This window comes from Haliaeetus albicilla, chromosome 3 (assembly GCF_947461875.1).
Source record: "Haliaeetus albicilla chromosome 3, bHalAlb1.1, whole genome shotgun sequence".
In the NCBI taxonomy this organism is placed as follows: domain Eukaryota; kingdom Metazoa; phylum Chordata; class Aves; order Accipitriformes; family Accipitridae; genus Haliaeetus; species Haliaeetus albicilla.
The window spans coordinates 64507374-64526219 of NC_091485.1; the positions used below are offsets into that span (position 1 = coordinate 64507374).

General features: G+C 40.3%; 1 protein-coding gene across 6 annotated transcripts in view; it reads right to left on the reverse strand.

The window, feature by feature from the left end:
* Positions 1–472: 472 nt before the first annotated feature.
* The window catches only part of ZHX1 (zinc fingers and homeoboxes 1), a 29221-nt gene continuing 10847 nt past the window's right edge, over positions 473–18846 (reverse strand). For 5 of the 6 annotated variants that reach the window (XM_069779984.1, XM_069779980.1, XM_069779983.1 and 2 more), the window contains 2 exons: positions 7974–11347; positions 473–1939 (listed from right to left, as the gene is read on the reverse strand). In XM_069779984.1, coding sequence (XP_069636085.1) covers positions 8503–11130 — 2628 coding nt within the window. In that variant the 5' untranslated portion in view covers positions 11131–11347 and the 3' untranslated portion in view covers positions 473–1939; positions 7974–8502. The remainder of the gene's footprint in view (positions 1940–7973; positions 11348–18846) is intronic. The other variant, XM_069779985.1, reaches the window with a different exon arrangement.

An 18846-nucleotide genomic window follows, 5' to 3' on the forward strand; every position in this document is an offset into this window, starting at 1 on the left:
GCGACAGCAAGTCAGGCTTGCTGGAGAGATGCAGAGCTCAACAGAAAGTGCTCATCTCAGACCCTTCTTTTCTGAGGATAAGGCACACGTTAAAAGCAGCCACAAAGCATGATGTCCAACTGACAGGGACTTCAGCAGGGAGGTGGTTCCTAGTTGCCCCTACTCTTCCCACCCCAAATATTTTAAATGCAATAATAAAGAGCATCCGCCTTAATAAGAAAAATCACGTGAACATCCCTGGCCTGCTGACACAGCAGAACAGTTCAGCAACAAGCAGCTGTACTGACTCGCACGTGAAGCTGACCTCGCACTGGCTGTTCAGCCAAGCCAGCTCTCCAAATTCAATGCATCTGAGGAATCGGTGAAATTCAGTTTTGTGTAACAGGAGAAAAGACATTTGAGAAGATCTAGTTTGTGACATTTTCATACAGAAACGGTTCCTGGTTTTCACTTCACCTCTTAAAACCACACGCACTCAGTAAGGAGACATTTATTCCATTATTTTTGTTTTCAAATTTTTGGTACAAAGTTTATTTTCAGAAGTTCCCACATGATCCTTTCTTCTACCAGCGTCTTTTAGGATTTTTCTATCTCTGATTTATTTTCTTTATCTGTTGAAGCAAAAGCAATAATTGCTACAGAAAGCAATAATGGCAATATTACAAATATTTTACAGCAGCATCCGTTCGTCTCTTTGCCTCAAAAAAATAACAAAAATAAATCCAAAGACAAGATCTGTACTGCCACAAAGGCTTAGGCTTGTAATATCCAGAAGTATGCTGTGTTCCCATACATGAGTTGTACAAGTCCAGCACAACTTTCCAAGTTTGTGCAGAGCCTGATAAATAAGACACAGAAATATCAGTTATGTTATACTGTTTCTAAGAACTTTTACTCTGTAAAATGTTTGGTCACTCAAAGCTATAAGCTTAATCACATATCAAAGAACACAGGCAATAAAGCCCATCTTACTAGAACATATAGTATTAGGCCAAACAAAATATAAGAGGACAAAATCTAGTGGTCACTGAAGCCTCTTCAAAAAAGGTCTAAAACAGAATGTTTCCATCATGTATCAGAATAAAAATGTACTGTATTAAAATTTGATTTTTTTTTTTTTTTACAAGCTGTCTTTTAATCAGTCTTCTATTTACAGTGCAGAACTTCTGCCAACTGCAGTAGTTTAACTTTGGCACAACACTAAGTTCCAATCCTTTTGAGTATTCAAGTCCTGTGTGTGTCCAAAAATTTTCTTGGTTTCACGAAAGATTAGGCCCATTCACAGTTAACCAGTTATCTTGAACTTTTTCAAGAATTGCTTCCCCTTCACCACATTGGGCAGCTACAAAGGAAAGACACTGTAAGCTATTGCATCATTCAAAAGAAACTCTTCATTCTAAACAGTGACGGTACTGTTGCTTCCTTTAACATCACATACACCAGACAGATCACACAGACAGCTACATATTGGACACCTTCTAAAAACCTTGCTGGTCGTTAGTGAATCGTCTTCCTCATACTTCAAATACATAACAATGCATTAACTTAATTTCATTTCACATGTCAAACAGGACACTTAAATATATTGCAATATATTATAGAAAATTGCAAAGCGCCATCATTTCTGTAAACGAGATCGACACCTGTTAACTCTCCTGTGCACACGAAGAGCAGTACCTAGTGCCACATTTCTATACAACATAAAGCCTTCCCTGGTAGGGCAACTCATTTTAGTGCATTTCTGTACAGACTGTAAGCATACATGCAGATAGCCAACTATGCGAAATTGGAAACACTTTTGTAAGCTGGAACTGGAGGCGGGGGGAAGATTTTGAAATCACAATGGAGCTCTTGTGGTTGATTGTTTCGTATCACAGATGAAGACTTGAATCTTCTGTCATTCTAGCAGATTCCTTAGGGAAAGTTTCATGATAGGTATCTAGTATTGAATAAGCATAAGGAAATACTTTCATCAACTGGGACACAAATATTATATATCTTAACACATTCTAAGTTATGCATGGTCCAATATTCATATAGTAACCTTATCTCTAAAATACTTGAGAAACGCCAAATCATTTTTATGCCACAGTATTATAACCAAGGATCAGTTGCTTTATCCACCCCTGTAGTGCTACCTGCTCTAGAATAAAAGAAAAAAAAAGGCAAAAAAGGCAAAAACGAAACAAAAAAGGCCTCACACTTCCCAACAAGCATCAAGTTGGAAGCAGAGGTAAGTACCATTGCTAACCACAACACAAATATCAGTGCTGCAATCCAGCCAGCACGCTCCCAGGTGAAGATCCATCTTGCCTGATTTCAGGTGTCTGTAGTGTCAGCGTCTGCCTGCAAGCCATGTGTAACAGTCAATGGAGTTTAGGGTGCAGTTCGTCTGACCAACTCCAGCATGTAGGATAAGCAGGCTTCCATTCGTTAGGTATACTGACTAGCTACGGTGTCCTGCTCAAATGCAGACATTAACATGCAATCAGAAAAATCTCACCTTAATTCATGAAAAGTGCTACAGGATCCTCAGTTACCACTCTACATTTTACAATGTTGTGTAAGTTGTTTTTGCAATGACTATCCATGGAAAAAGTGCAGATGCTCTTCACTGCAGGAGGAGAAAAACCCCCAAAAGCTCATACCATTAAACTTGAAAATACTGGCTGCAACCCACCTGTGCTTCAAAATCTCCCTTTTTGAAAGTGGGAAAACAATACAGAAATTTGAGCTATTGAGTGTGTGTAAGTAGCTGTTGAGGGATTTTTCAGTTTCTCTTACAACTTTCATTTTAAAAGCTTTTCTTATGGGATTTTAATACATCAACAACCTCAAGTAACTTGACCCATTAAGTTTGTGTCATGCTACTTGATAAATCTACTTATCCTAGGGTATCACAAGCTTGATGGAGAATACAGGTGTAACCCAGCACTGTTCAGTGCAGCGAACTGAGCCGTCTACTAGCCCTTCCCACCTCTAATTAACACGATCATCCCAGGCATTATGAACAACTCTCAACAGTTTTACTGCTCTCTGATCGTTGATACTATCTTTTCATTACTACTGAATGTAGGCAAAATTATTTTCCAAGAAAAAAATAAATTAAATCAAAGAAAGTTGCTATATTTCATTGCACTCTACTTTTGTGCATTCAGGTTAGGGCAGGGATATTTAATATTATAGAAGCTGAAAGATTATCTTCTCTCCTTGGGAGATATGAATATAGACAGATAAGGGACTCAGGTGGAGGACGCAAACTGATACTGTCATATTTACAGAAGCAAATACTGACATCCAGCCTGAATACACAGTACTCCATTAAGTGCAAAAGGGAAAATGCTCCCTACCTTAAACTACAGCTTGGTTACTCAGCAGCCAGAGACTAGTTGTTAGAGTTACTGCTGCACTCTAATTTCAGAGGAAAATGGAGGAGGAATAGAGTGTCTGCATCTTTGGGCTTTCTGGCCTACAGGGACTGCATAAGGCCATGAATCTCTTTGTATGAGCTTCAGAAATGCTTTCTCTGCTCTGAAGAGGAGAAGTGAGTGCATCTGCCTGCCTCAAGAGTTCCTTGGTGAGCAGAAAGAAAATAGGCTTTTGCCCAAAGTCAGCAAATCACGTATCAGAAAAATTGTCATGCGCGAACATTGCAAGAATTTCCTTCCCAATAATCAAAGTCACAGCCAGACACCATATTGCATATAATGTCATGAAAAAAACACTTTTTAAAATGGTAATGGACAAGGCTAAAAAAGGAAATGGCCTCATTTACTATAGTGTATTAGAGATAATCCACTAAATTCTAATCATGAGGTACTAGGTATCTTTCCTCTCCTCTGCTTTCAAAAGAAAGCAGAGATTTCTAAGTGCTAAAAATGCAATACTTCACTTGTTCTGTCATAACAGCAAGAGTAAAACTTGGTTTGCTTATCAACTTTTAGGTAAGTGAATTCTGCAGGGCAAGCAAAACTCAAGATCCTTCAAGCTTCTGCATTTTTACTTCTTTCCACTTCTTACAAGCCAGCACTATGTTAGTTCATTCAAACCTCCAGGGAGGAATAGGTCTGACTTTCTTTTTACAACAAACACTAGCCTTGGGGTCATTAAGAGGTTGATACTGGGAAGACAGCATTGTGTGCTCTTTCACTGTACTCAGAAGCAAGAGAAAAACATGCCATGAAGCAGCACGATATAGTAATGGTGGATGCCCCACCCAGTTGTGACACCGCTTGCTTTCTTTTAGCCCTTCTCTTTCTCCATTCTGGCATAGAATTATCTTTATTGTCTCTTTAGCTGAATTCCAGAGACAGCAGTAACTAACATCATCAGATCAGGTACTCCTGGCAGAAACAGCAGATGAAGAGGAAAGCTCTACCTTAGCTCTAAAGGAACTGATGCTCACAGCTGAATTCTGAAACAGTGTTCCCAACAAAGACTGAGAACAAATCAACTACCAAAAGGTAAGATCTGAGCAAGATCAAAGAGCTTCTTCATCTCACTGTCAGTGACAATCACTGAAGCCTGGCTCATAACTAGCTCACACCTAGGAGGTGAAGCTCCACAGAAATACAGAAAACATACCACAGGCTCATCTACACACAGTTCTTCACTGAGCAGGGAAATCAACAAAACCTCACATGGACACTCACCCCAGGGTACACATACTTTCTTGCCCCTTCCCTCCCCACTGTCAACATAACTCAGTCCAGTGGCTTCCAAAACACCCTGCAGGTGTGCATAAGCTACAAGAAGGAGCCAGGCTGCAAGGGCACACTGCTGATGAGCACAGCAATGCTCAGATTCATCATAAATGAAGACACTTGCTGATATGCCTAAGTTCAGGAAGTTTCCTGTATGTAACTGGTTACATACAATGAAAAGGCGTTGTATCCTCTCCACCCACCACGGGATTTCTGTTTCTCTCAGGTGACTATATAGCATGCCTTGGGCACCTAGGTAAGGAGCAGCAGCCTAAGGTTGGCCAAAATGAATCTGGGCTAAACCACTGTTACCAGTAGCTTTGAGTGCCCCCCAGCCATGACCACTATTCACAGATAAAACAGACCAGCATGCTGACAGCTCTTTCCAATGCTTCTCCTGTCAGTCCTGATGCCGGAGGCCTCTAGAAGGAGTTTCCCTCTCTCCCAGTATGCAGTGCAAATATACACATGCTGTAAACATGAAATAAACTGGTAATTAATGGACTCTGTTCAAACAGAAATAACAGACAGATTATAAGCAATAATGAATGCATATAACTGCTGTCTTCAGGCTGAACCCACCCAGATTTTTCTCATCCTTGGCACAACTGAAAGGCTTAAAACATGCATATAGCCCAAAGGAAATGTGGGTACTCTGCATCTCTCATTAGCTGACCCACAGCACGTGGTTTAATTTTAATTTTATATTCTGCAAAGAGACGATGTTCCTCAGTGGACTGTAAATACAATTATAACCAGTGGAATACATGGAACTGTAGTATTTACAACTGAAAATCTGGCCCAGTATACATCAGCCACCGTCTCTGACCATTTTACTGAAAGAAGATGTCCAATCCAACTATATTTAGTCTGATAAACAATGTATTTCCTCTTCCTGTGTTTTTCAGACCAGATGTGCTAAGGCCTACCATTGTAGCCGAGTGTTATTTAACAGAACACTGCCAAAATGGAAAATTTCCCAGTTTAATCATATAATTAACTTGAATCTTTATTTTTTCTCATCTTTTAAAGAAGGTCTGATTTAATGCTAACCTAAATGCAGTCTCTGCTAACAAAAAATGGAGATGTTTATTTGGACAGGTTGCTTGGGCGAGGTTTTTTTTGTTTTGTTTAAAAGAAAATTAATTCTGGGTCAACCTTAAGGATTAAGGCAACTTCAGATTTTGCTTGCTAGAGGCATATTCCCAAGGATTTTAAGAATTTACTTTAATATTTTTGGAAACTTAAAAATAGCATCTCTTTCCCTACTAGCTTTGTCCTTTCCCACTCAGCAAGCACTGATTTTTGACCCTGTATTCCCAGCGGAGCTTGAAGCTAACGCGAGTCTTTGTTGTATCTGCTGGCATCTACAACAGCCTCATCCATACCATTACCAGCCAAACAAGAAGACCTCCCAACCATATGTAGCACTCAATGCTGAAAAGGCCAGATCCTGATCTCTCTTACACCACCACACATCCAGAGTCATAAGCACTCCAATGAAATACTCTGACAACACAGTGTTGCTTCTCCCCCACCCCAAAGTCAAACCTAGGGATTCTTGGCTAGTCTTCTCAAGCGCCACTGGCCACTTTGTGCCTCACCGATTTGAGTCTTGGAAGCCAGGAAATAGTTTTGTCATCAAATCCGTGTCACACACAAAAAGCCATTGCCTTTTTCTTTCCAGCAATCTCAAACAGTCAGAAGAGCTCACCCTGGTAAACGGCTTTCACACAGAACATCCTCCTGCAATCTCAAACAGTCAGAAGAGCTCACCCTGGTAAACGGCTTTCACACAGAACATCCTCCTGCAACTCAGGCAGCCTGCTCAATCTGGGAGCAGAAGCACAGCTACAAGTGTCCAGAGAGGAAGGTGAGTTAACAGTATTTTTTGTCAGACATTATTCCCTTTCTTGCTTTTACCTGGGTTTCACCCACAATCCGGTATGGAAAACAGATCTAACATGGACTCCTCTGCTTCAGAAAATCATGACTAAAAGGACTTTTTTGGTCTTTTGACAGTTATCACAGTGAGGAAGAAAGAGTAATTCCAGATTAGGTTCTTGGAAATATGGAAACATTAGGACACATTTTCTCTACACTAATCTGTCTGTCATTGGTCATCAGATGCAGAAGCCTAGGACACATTTTCTCTACACTACTCTGTCTCTCATTGGTCTTCAGATGCAGAAGCCTACAGAGCAGATGCTGACAGATGTGCAAAAGGAGATTGCTAGTATCCTTTCCGTTAGTGCCAATGTAAAAGCAGACAATGCTGGTGACAGCAGCACTGATTCATCATCATCTTTTCACATCTAAATATAAAGTAGCTTACCCCAAAAAAATGCAGACTGACAGTAGCAAGAACACAAACTACTCTTCCTCAGAGTACTAGTTCTCTAGGATGCCAGACATCTGCCTAAACTAAATTCTGTGAATTTGGCCCATTGTTTTTAAGTTGCTAATTCAAACTCAGTAGAGTTCAATGTCTTGAGACTAAATGGCTTTTTTTTTTTCCTGTTTTAAAGACACTTATTCAAGATGTAGATGTTTTGTATCAGATTAAACTACTTCTGGAGTTCACTTCAGGTAGATCAAACAACCTCTGAAAATAAGTGCATTCACCCAGCAGTCCTAAGAACAATTAGCATAGTGGCAAGCTCAATCTGTTAGGATGAATCCAGGTTAAACTTGTGCACAAATCATTCAACTGGGCTATTGCTGAAGAACAATTAAACACTAGTGTGTTTATCATTCCTAAGCATCTAAAAGCCATATAAATTTTTTTTTGAGAATTAAACATCATGTCATTGCTACAGCTTACTTGAAAATCTTTCTTACTAGCACCCGAAGACGCTTTTCGTCTCTGTATCTGTGTATTCTTACAAAACCCTAAGCAACTCTGAACAACTTTTAGGCAGTTTCCACTTCATGTTTACCTTAAAATTCAGTGTAAGATTTCAAGAAATTATTCTTTTTAGCTAGAAATATACATACTTTTCTTACCATTTCCAACAAAGGAAAGAATGCTCAAGCTAGAAACAAATGTTACGATTAACTGCATCAAGTCTGTCAGGCATTTAAATTAAACTGATGTAGGATACACTGATTAAATGTAACGAAAAGCATCTTCTAGCATTAGACTCATTCAGTTAGCTCATAATTATCAACAAGGAACATTTCAGCACAAGTTCTGTAAACCCAAAACACTCTGAAGACACGCAAAAGGTGCCAATATCACCTTATTTTCTTAAGCCAAGCAATCCTCACCCCTAGGTTCATTGATTCCTTTGTCACACTTTTCCCCTTCTCTTTTGTTTTCAACTCTTTCCTTAAGAAATAAACCCAGGCCTTGAAACCTTTCCGGTGAAGCGATGTTTGCAAAAAGAGGTTTTTGTATTTTCCTCCTTCATGAGCAGGCAATGTTCTCCTACATCAACAAAAAAATGTGTCTGTTTTTTTTTGGAATTAAACAACATAAGGCAATTAAATATTGAGAAGCAGTCACGTGAATGATGAACATGAACCTTCCCATCGGTAATGTGGAAGAGGAGGAGCCAAACTGGATCTGATTTATAACCCCATGTCCTAGGCTAGGCCTGAGGATGTCCATCTCTTGTAGCAAGGAAGCAAATAGTTGTTGCCTGCACAGGTAGCACCTTGCCCATGTTCTTTTAGGTGGAAGGAAGATGCTAAGCAGGTGCTTGCTAAACTGAAGGCCACAAAAAATCATTTGGCTCTTCACCATAACATCAAACCTAATTAATAGGTTTTTGGCCCCCAAATCCCAAATTGCACGTCAATCTGATTTTGAAAGTTTACGCTTAACATGTCGGGGGGGTTCCCAAGTATCACTATCATCCGTTTCTTCCTCATCTTCCTGATCTTCCAGCATTTCGTCTTCCTCCTCGTTCTCATCAAACAGCTCTATTCCAAGTTCTAATCTTCTTTGCCTTTCTGCAAACCACTCTCTGACCTGCTCATATCCCATGTGAGATTTGGCTACTAGTTCATCGAGGTCTTGCTCATTAAGGAATTTGTGCTTCATATAGTAGTCCTTCAGGATTGCTGTTCCAGTTTTGAATTTTATGACAGACACACCTCTGTCCCAGCAATTTAACCTCTTGCTTCCCCGAGGCCTCCCCCGAGGCCTCCCTCTCCCCCTCCCTTTTGGTCTTCCTCTCCCTCTCTTTCTTGCAAAGCCTTGGCCGTTCAGACTGTTTGCATTGGCGCTCTGGTAATAATAATACCATTTCAATCCACCATTTTTCCAGGCATAGCGAGTATCTCCAAACCAGCTCACAATTTCTGATCTTGGGAGCCCAGTTTCTTCTGCTAGCTTGTTGTATTCTTGTGGAGATGGCCACTGAGTACGGACAAAGGAACTTTTAAGCATGTGCAACTGCTCTGGTGATTTTTTGCCTATTTTGCTTGAAGTAGAACACCCTGATTTTGCTCCTGCTGCTCCTCCATCTCCCACAGATGTTTCTCCAGCCTCTTCTTTTGAGCTGCCAACATTGCTCTCATTCAAGTCAGCTCTCTCTTCCTTTGAGACATTTGATTTTCTTCTTTCTGTAAACCAGGCATCAATCTCTCTCCTGGTCAATTTGGTTTGGGCTCTTAACCTATTCATCTCTTCATCAGTAAGGACAGGGTTATTAAGAAAACTTGCTTGGAGGACTTGCAGCTGTTCAGCAGTCTTCTCTTTGAATTTCTGTGGGGTGAAATCAGGAAAAGCACTCCACGACGACTTGCTCTGTGGAGTGACTCCCGTTGGAGATTCATTCATTTCATCGCTTGAATCAATAACAATGGTGGCACACGAATCACTGTTGAGATGAATCCCATGATTATTCTTTGAGTTTCTCTGATTGTAGCGTGTATCGCTGAACCATTTTTTGATCTCTCCTTTAGTCAGGCCCGTTATTTTCATAAGCCTAACAATTTCTGAATCTTGAGGAAACTGATTTTTAAGGTAGCTGACTTTCAATTCTGCCAGCTGTTCCTTAGTTTTTTTTGCTCGGATGCCGAAGGAGTCAGGATTTATCAGCGTGGATTCATTTTTGATAGGCTGAGGGGCTGGAACGGCAGCTACTTGTTTGGTTTCTGCAATAGGCTGAGCAGTGTGAATCTGACTCTTCTGTAACTGTGTTTGGTTTGGGACTCCCGCTACAGTCAAAGCTATTGGGGCTGTTACTGGTAATGTATTTGCACCTGCAACTTGAGTGAGAACAAGCCCTGGTTGACCAACTATTTGGCATGTCTGTAAAATTGAAGGTAAACCATTGCTAGCAGCGGAAATGTGTGCTGGAATAACAGTAATTGTCTGTGGCACAGTATGCACTGTGCCATTAAATTGTTTCCTCCTTGCTTCCTCCACTTCCTCCGGTGTCCAACTCACACCGTGTTTCAGACGCTGCGCAGAAAACCATATTTTAATCTGTTCCTCTGTGTACTTAGCTTGAGTGGAAAGAACAGTGATTTCCGACATGGTTGGATATGGGAATTTGTTGTAGGTGTTAAGCAAAAGAGGATTGTTATCCAAAGCAGTGTTATAGGCTGGAATGCTATTTACAGGTATAAGGACTTTTGGAATCAGGTTTGAGTTCTGTGGAGCTGTAACAGCTGTTATAACCTGTGCCACTCCAGGCTGAAGAACTGGTGCTGGAGTCACTACTGCACTAGCCACATCTGCTGCGCTGCAAACAACTGAATGGCTTGCTTTTGATTCAGAAACTGCTGGTGGTGGGTTTTCTACTACTTCTTCAGAGTTTGGCTCATTTTCAGTTCCCTTTTCTTCACCAGGAATGTCATCAACTACATTGTGGAAAACAGCGATACGTTTACTCTCGGTTTTGTTTTTCATCATTTTCATAATAGGAGTTTTGCTAATTGAGATCCCTGATGAGGAGACCTCAGAGGAGTCGGCCTGTTCAGCGTTTTCTTCTCTAACAAAACTCCCATCAAAAGTGAGATCGTTTACTGTCTGTTCAAAGATTGTCTGATTATTACGTTTCACCATGGTCAATTTAAAATTCTCCTCTCCAGGGTGGTACTTCAGATTATGTTCTGAGAGCGCATCGTATCTTTTGGTAAGAAAATTGCATTCTACACAAACATAGGATGAATTTAATACTACATTGGGATGTTCTGAATCTACATGAAAAGTAAACATATTGAGATCTGGAGTTTGAAAGGTACAGTATTTACACTCATAACCACCTTCTACTTTACTTGTATTTTTCTGATTGTCTGAATCCACATACTCATGAACATCCTCATCACTTGTTACGCTCTCTGCTGTAGGGTTATCTGCTGGCGTGAGTATAGGTGGTCCTTCCTCCAAGTCTGATACCATTTCTAGATCCGGATCCTGCTCGTTGGCTAAGACCATGCACGGTGTTGTTGATTTTCGTTTACTTGCCATGCCTGTTATGTGAAAATGATACTGACTGGTCAGATACAGACTTAGCTTCAAGCTCTTCTTGATTAGTAATAATGGCTTTCGGTACTTCAAGTCAGTTCTTGTAAAGTCTCAACATTTATCCCATTAGCAGCTTTTCTTTTGTAGTGCAATCAGATTAAAAATAGATAGTTGAGGATGAAATGTTGAGACACACTGTTTTAAAGTCCACATCCACCACCTGTAGCAAAGAAGAGACAGGGGAATTAGTTCAATTTAAAGAGTAACTTCTATTCTGCTACATATTTTGGCTTAAGGTAATTCAGTCCTTTCGGTTTCAATCTGCCACTGCCATCCCCTGAAACCAGCAGACCCATTCCAAATAGAGTTACTTGAAGCTAGGTTAAGAAAGGCAAAATCCAATCCACTTATTACAGGCTGAAATTTGTTTTAGTTTGTGTCAATGCACTAAAAGGCATAAAACACAGGATGGTGTAAACCAGGTAATTTTCTGTTTCCCTTTCTTCAGAAGCCTTTTTCTTTACACAATGCTAGGTCAGTTGTCCTACATAATTTTTGCATTCTTGCATTTGGACTGCTTTGCCTATGGTATGACAATTTCTCTTGACTGCCTTGTGAGCTCAAGTCCTTCCTATCACAAACTTGACCCCAGTATGACATCTCCACTACTGACTCCGTCATGTCTTTCATGTCAGAGGTTGTGAAGGGTCCCAGAAAAGGCAGGCTTAGAGTCTTTTTCTATTGCATTATATATGCAAGCATGAGCACGTGCAGGGCCTTTCTCCCAAGTATGAAAACAGGCAAAACAATGCCTTTTTAAGGCACTTTGACAGACGAAAGATGACTATCCTTTCTTCCTAGCTCCTCAAATGTCATTCTCCAATTGAAGACCAATCCCAAACCAATAAAAGTTGATTGCTAGCGCATGGCAATTAACTAAAATCTGTTTTCATGCCTCTATGCATTAACAGGGACATGATTGATTGTGTGAACTGTACCAGAGAGAAAAAACATTAAAGACTGATATAGCAAGCAGAAGCCAAACAAAATTAGGTATTTTCTGTTTGGAACTCCTTTGTCCATTTCTAAGAAAAACAAAAGTACCACCAAATAAACTTAAGGCCTACGGAAATTCAGGGAATAAATAAAATCTTAAATAGCATAGACTGGAGTGAATTTTATCCCACAGGGACCACAACTAGTCTGTTGGAAATGATGCACAAACTTCTGCAGAGGGTTATAAACTCCGTAATAGTTTTCTTCTTGAAATAAAATCAGTCACTGATTTCCCATACCAGAAATCCCATAGGTACATGAATTTTTAAGACAGTGGAATATCATCTACTTCCCAAAGTGGGGGCAGACTCAAGTTCAAGGGGAATAATCAGTAGCTGTTTCAGAAGGTTTAGAAAGGGAACAGCATGTAACAGGTTAAAAACAGAAGGCCAGCTTTGTTCATGACAAAGTCTTAAAGGAAAAAGAACAGTGTAAAAGGAAGAAAGGCAGTTACAAGATAATGGGAAGGGGAAAAGAAATACTACTTTTCACTGTATGGTAAGATGGTTCTTTCTTTTTGATTATGGGAAGGCAGAGGCTGTGGGTAAGAAGGAAGATAAATAATTCTTAGCTTCACATTTTTTCTTTAGGCAAAAGACAGAAGTGTTCATCCATAGCTGCCACTCATTGCTGCTCCATAAGCTCTGTTTTTGAAACTGTATGCCTTACCTCACTTTTCCATAAAAATCCTCCCAAAATGCTTTTAACAGTCACACTCTGCACTACTTCTGTACTTACAACCAAAGCGCACAGCCTGATGTGATAGGCTTTTTATGCCAAGGATACAGTTACACGGCATTAAAGACACTGACAATGCTCAATAAATCGTGGGTAATCATCATTCTGGGATGACAATTATTTAATAGTACTGAAGTTGAAAGATACCCTTCTTCCACAAGTTAATGCTGGCAGTCTGTAAAACTGCACAGAAGTGTAAAAGATACTTATTTTAATGTATATACAATGTATTGCAGGCCATCTCATTTATCTGTGCAGTGAGACAACCATGAAGCAAAGCTAAATGGATCTGTTTGTCTCCGGGTCCTGAGGGACAAGAGGTAGACCATTATTAAGCATACTGCTTCTCTATGGGGCTAGAGGGCTCTTGACAAAAGAAAGACAACTGCCAAGACTCAATGTTGAGCAATGCTCTTGGGGAAGAGCTGGGTGGTATTACCTAATCTTTCTGCGATCTTGACTAAAATTTTAAAAATGCTAGAAATGCCCATTTTCAGAAGCTACTTAACAGCTAGTTTTGTTGACTGAAGTTGCAGTTCGACAAGCGACTGCAGTACTCTGCAGTACCTCATCCCTAGCACAGCACGTAGGATCTATATGCAGGGCAGCCTGACTAAGCGTAAGGGCTTGCTGAGGGTCCTGCTCTGAGATGGCAGAGAGCACAAGTGAAAGCAACATTTGACCTGACAAGCAGTATTGAAGCATGCTTGAAATAAGACTGGAGATAACAAATAAAATGGGAAACCTGTCCAACAAATCTGTGTTTTTCTCCAGTGCCCTCATTTACCCAATAGTGTTCACAGTGCCTATAAGCCTACAGGTCCACGTGCAATTGCATCACTTGCAGCCTTTTAGCTAAATCTCTGTATCACATCTCTGTTTGCTGTGGTTCAGTTTCACTCATGGCACACAGGCAGATTATCCTATCCCTCCACTGTTTACCAACAGAGCAACAGATTTCTTTGATGCAAGCAGGTCTCAGAAAAAAGAAAGCTGCATCTATGCTCTTCTGACTATGCTATGTAAGATGTGGGGTTTTTTTAAAGGATGTTGTGATTTCAAAACTCTGTTTAATTCAGGGCTATGAAGAGCTACACCAGCATTCACTAAAATCTCAACAAAGCAAGATGCTTGCAATCTTTCCCAGCCTTCTTTCCTCCACAGACTTTACAGAAACCTCCATTCCCTTCTCTTTGGTGCTAATGGGATTATTCCATCTGTAGCACCCTACCTGACACGTTCTCTCCATTTACCAGGAGATTACGAAAACTCACACTCGAGTAGTTTATCAAACCAATTATGCGTCACCCTTGTACTTCAGTTCCTCTGAAACACCTCTCCTGTACTGCTCACAAGAATGCCACGTGGGACCTTGCTGTGTATCTTGACTTCAGTAAGGTTTGCAATATCCCATTCCAGTAGGCCAATTACTGCAGCAAAAAATGAAATGAGATTGGCTTGACATAGTCTGGTTTTGACAAATCCACCATTTTAAGAACCTTGTTACAATTCTCTAGGTTCTTACAGACTGATTTTTAGTGAATTCTTCCTGTATTGTCCTGGCAATGAAGATCTGTTAACCAATCTGTGATTTCCTACATGTTCTCCTCCACTGCTCATGCCTCTCCCTCATTTAAGACTAGATACTATGCTTGCCTGTCTCAAGTCCTCTGAGACCTCCTCCCATCCTCCATGAACTCCTGAAGATCATCACTGATATTTCAGAGATTGCTTTGGCTTGTCCCTTACATACTTTACCATCAAATACATGAGTTAATATTGTTTAAGATTTTCTATTTTTATCTGGACTGTATTATATCCCTCACTGTTAATATTGACATTATATTGTGCAATTGGTTTTGTAATGAAATATTCCAGGTGTTTGCTTTATGTCAAAAGCACCATTTTTCAATGAAAGAATCTGGAGAGAAGATTTCAATTAGTTGCACTCTTAATCTCCCAAGACATTCATCACTGCAATCTCCTTCTGTAATTTTACCTCAGATTTTCATACAACTGACATTCCTAGCAAAACCAGCCCATGTAACAGACATTTTTCCAGGAACAAAAAAGTATGCCTGCACTTACTTTTTATGAAGGTCCAAGATTTTATATTTTATCTTTGGGCAGGCAGTTGCTCAGGACACTGCTCTTCAGAAACAGACCATAAACAGTTGATAATCCCAATTCATTAATAATTATATTAAGACAGATTTATTCTCTGGAGTGGAATTCAGCATTTAAAGTTGTCTCTATAGCAGATTTGGATAAAGATTTATATAAATATTTTCTAAATGCAGGCAGAAACCTTCTGCCCCTTTGGTCATAGTTTGAGAAGGAAAAGACAAAGGGTTGACAACAGAAGACACACGTAAAAGAGTCTTGTTTCTAGCACAAATTTTTTACCCACCTCTTCCTTCCCTCCCCCAAACAGGAGTAGCTGATGCAGCAAGAAAATAAATGAGTTTACAGAAAGTGTTCACTGTGTGTTCAGGTTGTATGCTTTATGAAAAGGCATTTCTCCCTGCTTGCTGTATGACACTTCCATCCAGTGCGCAGGAAAAGCGTGCCAACAAAAAATCCAAAGCCAAATAATGTGATTTTAAGAACATGCACAAGGAGGGTGGCTCAGGACAAGATGAAGCAATAGACACTGCTCCCAACGTTTAAAATCACCTAGATTACAAATTGCCTACCATCTCTCTCAACACAGAAAACATCATTTTGTCTTCTCCTTACAGCATCTCATTAATCCATGACAATGTGCAATTTTTGATCCTTTGTTTAGCTTCCTTCTAACTGTGACCATTTATTCAGAGTAGATGTATCCACATCAAAAACTATTCTGCACAGAGCTCAGTGTAGGCTAATCTGCTCTGATCTGTGGTGCCTCTCAGTGAGGAGGGTGAAGAACTTTGTTTTATAGTGCCATTTTCTTCAGTTGTTCATTATCTGCAAAGTTCAGAGGGCATTACTGCTTGTGACTCCAAAATAAAGCCACATCTCTATCTAAACCCTGCAATATTCACATCTGATCCCTATTTTAAAATGAGGTCTGGTTCTAATTCAACACGGGAGCGAAACTTGTCAAACTGATTTCAGCAAGACTTCACGTGTGCTACAAACATCAAGGGTCCTTGCCGCATTACAATTTGTAATGAGGGAGGCAAGTACCAAAAGCTACTGTATTGCCTGCCCACACACAGCTTCAGGGTATGCCAAAGCCAGATCCGTGCTGGAGCACTGGGAAGCTGACATGAGGCCCAGCGGAAGCTGAAAGGAGCCTGCCACAGGACATGCGACTAGACTTCCTCAGTTACCTCCCATCCCCACTGGTTTTAATGGGTAATGAGCAGGTTCCATCAAAATAAACTTCAGAATTTCAGGCCAGAAGTGACCACTAAATGACCTAGATTATCTTTCTCTATTACAAAATATCCCCCAGGTACCTCTACAGTGAGCACAGTAACCTGTGCCACTGCTCTTGACACACAAAGCCATAACCAGTTTTTATGTCTGATCACATAGAAGCTACTGATCAAACATGACAAGTGCTTAACAATCACGGGTGCAGTGATGAAGAAGTACCTTTAACATATATGGTGCGTGTCTCTGCTCCTCAGTCACATAAGCACATATTTTCTACGTGATTTGGTCACCTTGGCAGCTAAACCTCACATAGGCAGATTTTTTGGTTTTTTTTTGACCTCCAGAGTGTTCAATTCAAATTGTGAGCAGTCAGTACTTTTAACATCAGACATCTCTGCAGGATCGTTCTTGAAAGTGAGTATCAGGCTTAGGTAAATGCTTAATCATACCCAATAAAATGGCAGCAGAGTTAGGGATACTTTTTTTGCATAGTTACAGCTCTGTTTTGTTTTGCTTGCTGTGCTGTTACATAGAAAAAGGAAAGGAGGAAGAGATAAATTATTGACATGAAAAGATTTTTAAATGTGCTTTGGGTTGAATAAACATTTAATTCAACCCCCAAAATGTTTCATATTGGCTTTAAAAAAAAAAAACAGTAAAAAATTATTAATTTTAAAAACCGTTTATCAAGAAAGGTTCTCCTTAAAACATCAAAACAAAAGGTTTTATTCTCCTGGGATTTCCTTTAAAATGAAACAATCTGGCACAGACATGATTTCACAAAATGTTCCTTTTGACTTGAATCTGTATTTTCTTTTTTCCCAGGCGAAAAATTTATAGAGACCTTTGTTTTCCCAGGCCCTAGTCTAGCACTGGAAGTACAAGACCTTCCTTTTACTTCCCGAAGTTCATGTCCCCAGACACCTTTTAGCTTCTTCAGAGACCAAAGCAGCAGTCCTACAGATGGTCTCCTTTGCTAGATAGCCCAACTCATTCTCTAATCATCCCTCCTGCTATACAGGAACCCCCGCGCTTTTAAAGGTGACACAGCTCAGCACAGATTGTCTCCCTCTCCTCTACCCCTCCTCCACTGATGGCAACAAACCGTACGTGCCCTTGTCACATTGGAAACCAGATTTCAAATCAGCTGCTATGTGCTTTCATTAATATTTGCCTGTCACTGTAGCAAAATGGTATCTTTTCAACAGCAGTTAACAGTATTGGGAGGGCTCTACCCTTAAAGAAGGGGGACTAGATCTCAAGGCTTACCAGCTCCCAACACTTTCATACCTCCTGCTAAGCCAGTGGCATTTGCAGGAGCGCAAGAAGCAGCAGCAGTTTAAGGACTATGTTGATGCATGCCAATACAATAACCCAGATAGACGGAGGATGACAATCCATTTAATACAGGTGGTTTAAAGCAGCCTGCAAGTGTGCATGACAGGCATAAAAGCATGATCCAAGAGCAGGTAACAAAACATCCTGCAAATTCTGCCTTGGATACAAAAAGGTAGTGATACCTTATGACTCATAATTCTGCCATTTTTTTTTTCCTCTAAACAGTGGAATGCATTTCTCAGACCTCAGGGGCAGATCCTTGCCAAATTTCAAGTTCCTATGTCAAATCCCTGAGGCACAGAGCTGTTCAGAAATAGAAAGATAATATGGCTTTTACACTGATACTGCCTCTCTTCCTCTCCTTGCTTCCCTCCTCACTCTGTTGATTTTGCTCTAGAACCTGCTGAATGTTCCCCCAAAACTCAAAGAACAGAGAACAAAAGCAGCCTCCAAATAGAAACAACATGTGAGAAATTCTCATTTCAATGATCGTAAGAAACTGAAAACAATTACTTAGAATGGACTCACCAGGTAACACTAATATGCACTGCTGCATGCTCCACATGTACATGCAGACTTGCATACACCAGGATACAGACCCATAATTTAAGTAACTTGTAAAGGATCCCCAAATACTTGAAATAAATGTATAAACCCAGTGTTTGTATGAGACAGTGTTTTATGAATGAGGAAAAAGCAAGGACTTGGGAGTGTCACTTGAAAAGAAAAAAAAAAATTACAGTTCTATTGCATGGACCTAGGTTAGCGCACGTCAAGGTGAAGACTTTAAGGCACATTATCAAGACCGCAACTACCCTTTAAAGCTTCCTCTACCACTTAGGCCACCATGGGCTTTTGCTCACATGTGCTTCCTCAGAACCTCTTTTGCATGCTCCAGACCCACCTGCTTCCCACCCCATGCCCTCCTTAAAGCCTCCTCCAGCCTCTTAGGTCTGCTACAACTTTGTGAGAAGATCAAGAAGTGCACAGTGCATTAAGAAGTCCTTTATTTTATTTGCCACATGATTTGCTTTTCCACTTAAGACGTAAAAAATGTGCCTTTGGAGCTGATAAAGGTTAAAGGTTTTTTAAAGTGTTTTTTTTTAATGTGACTCCAGAATGCTTCCAGTGTCATATAACAGATCTACAATTTTAAGCTGAATCACATAAATTAAGGACAGACAAAACCAAGAATCCACCTAGACCCTACTGACAGAC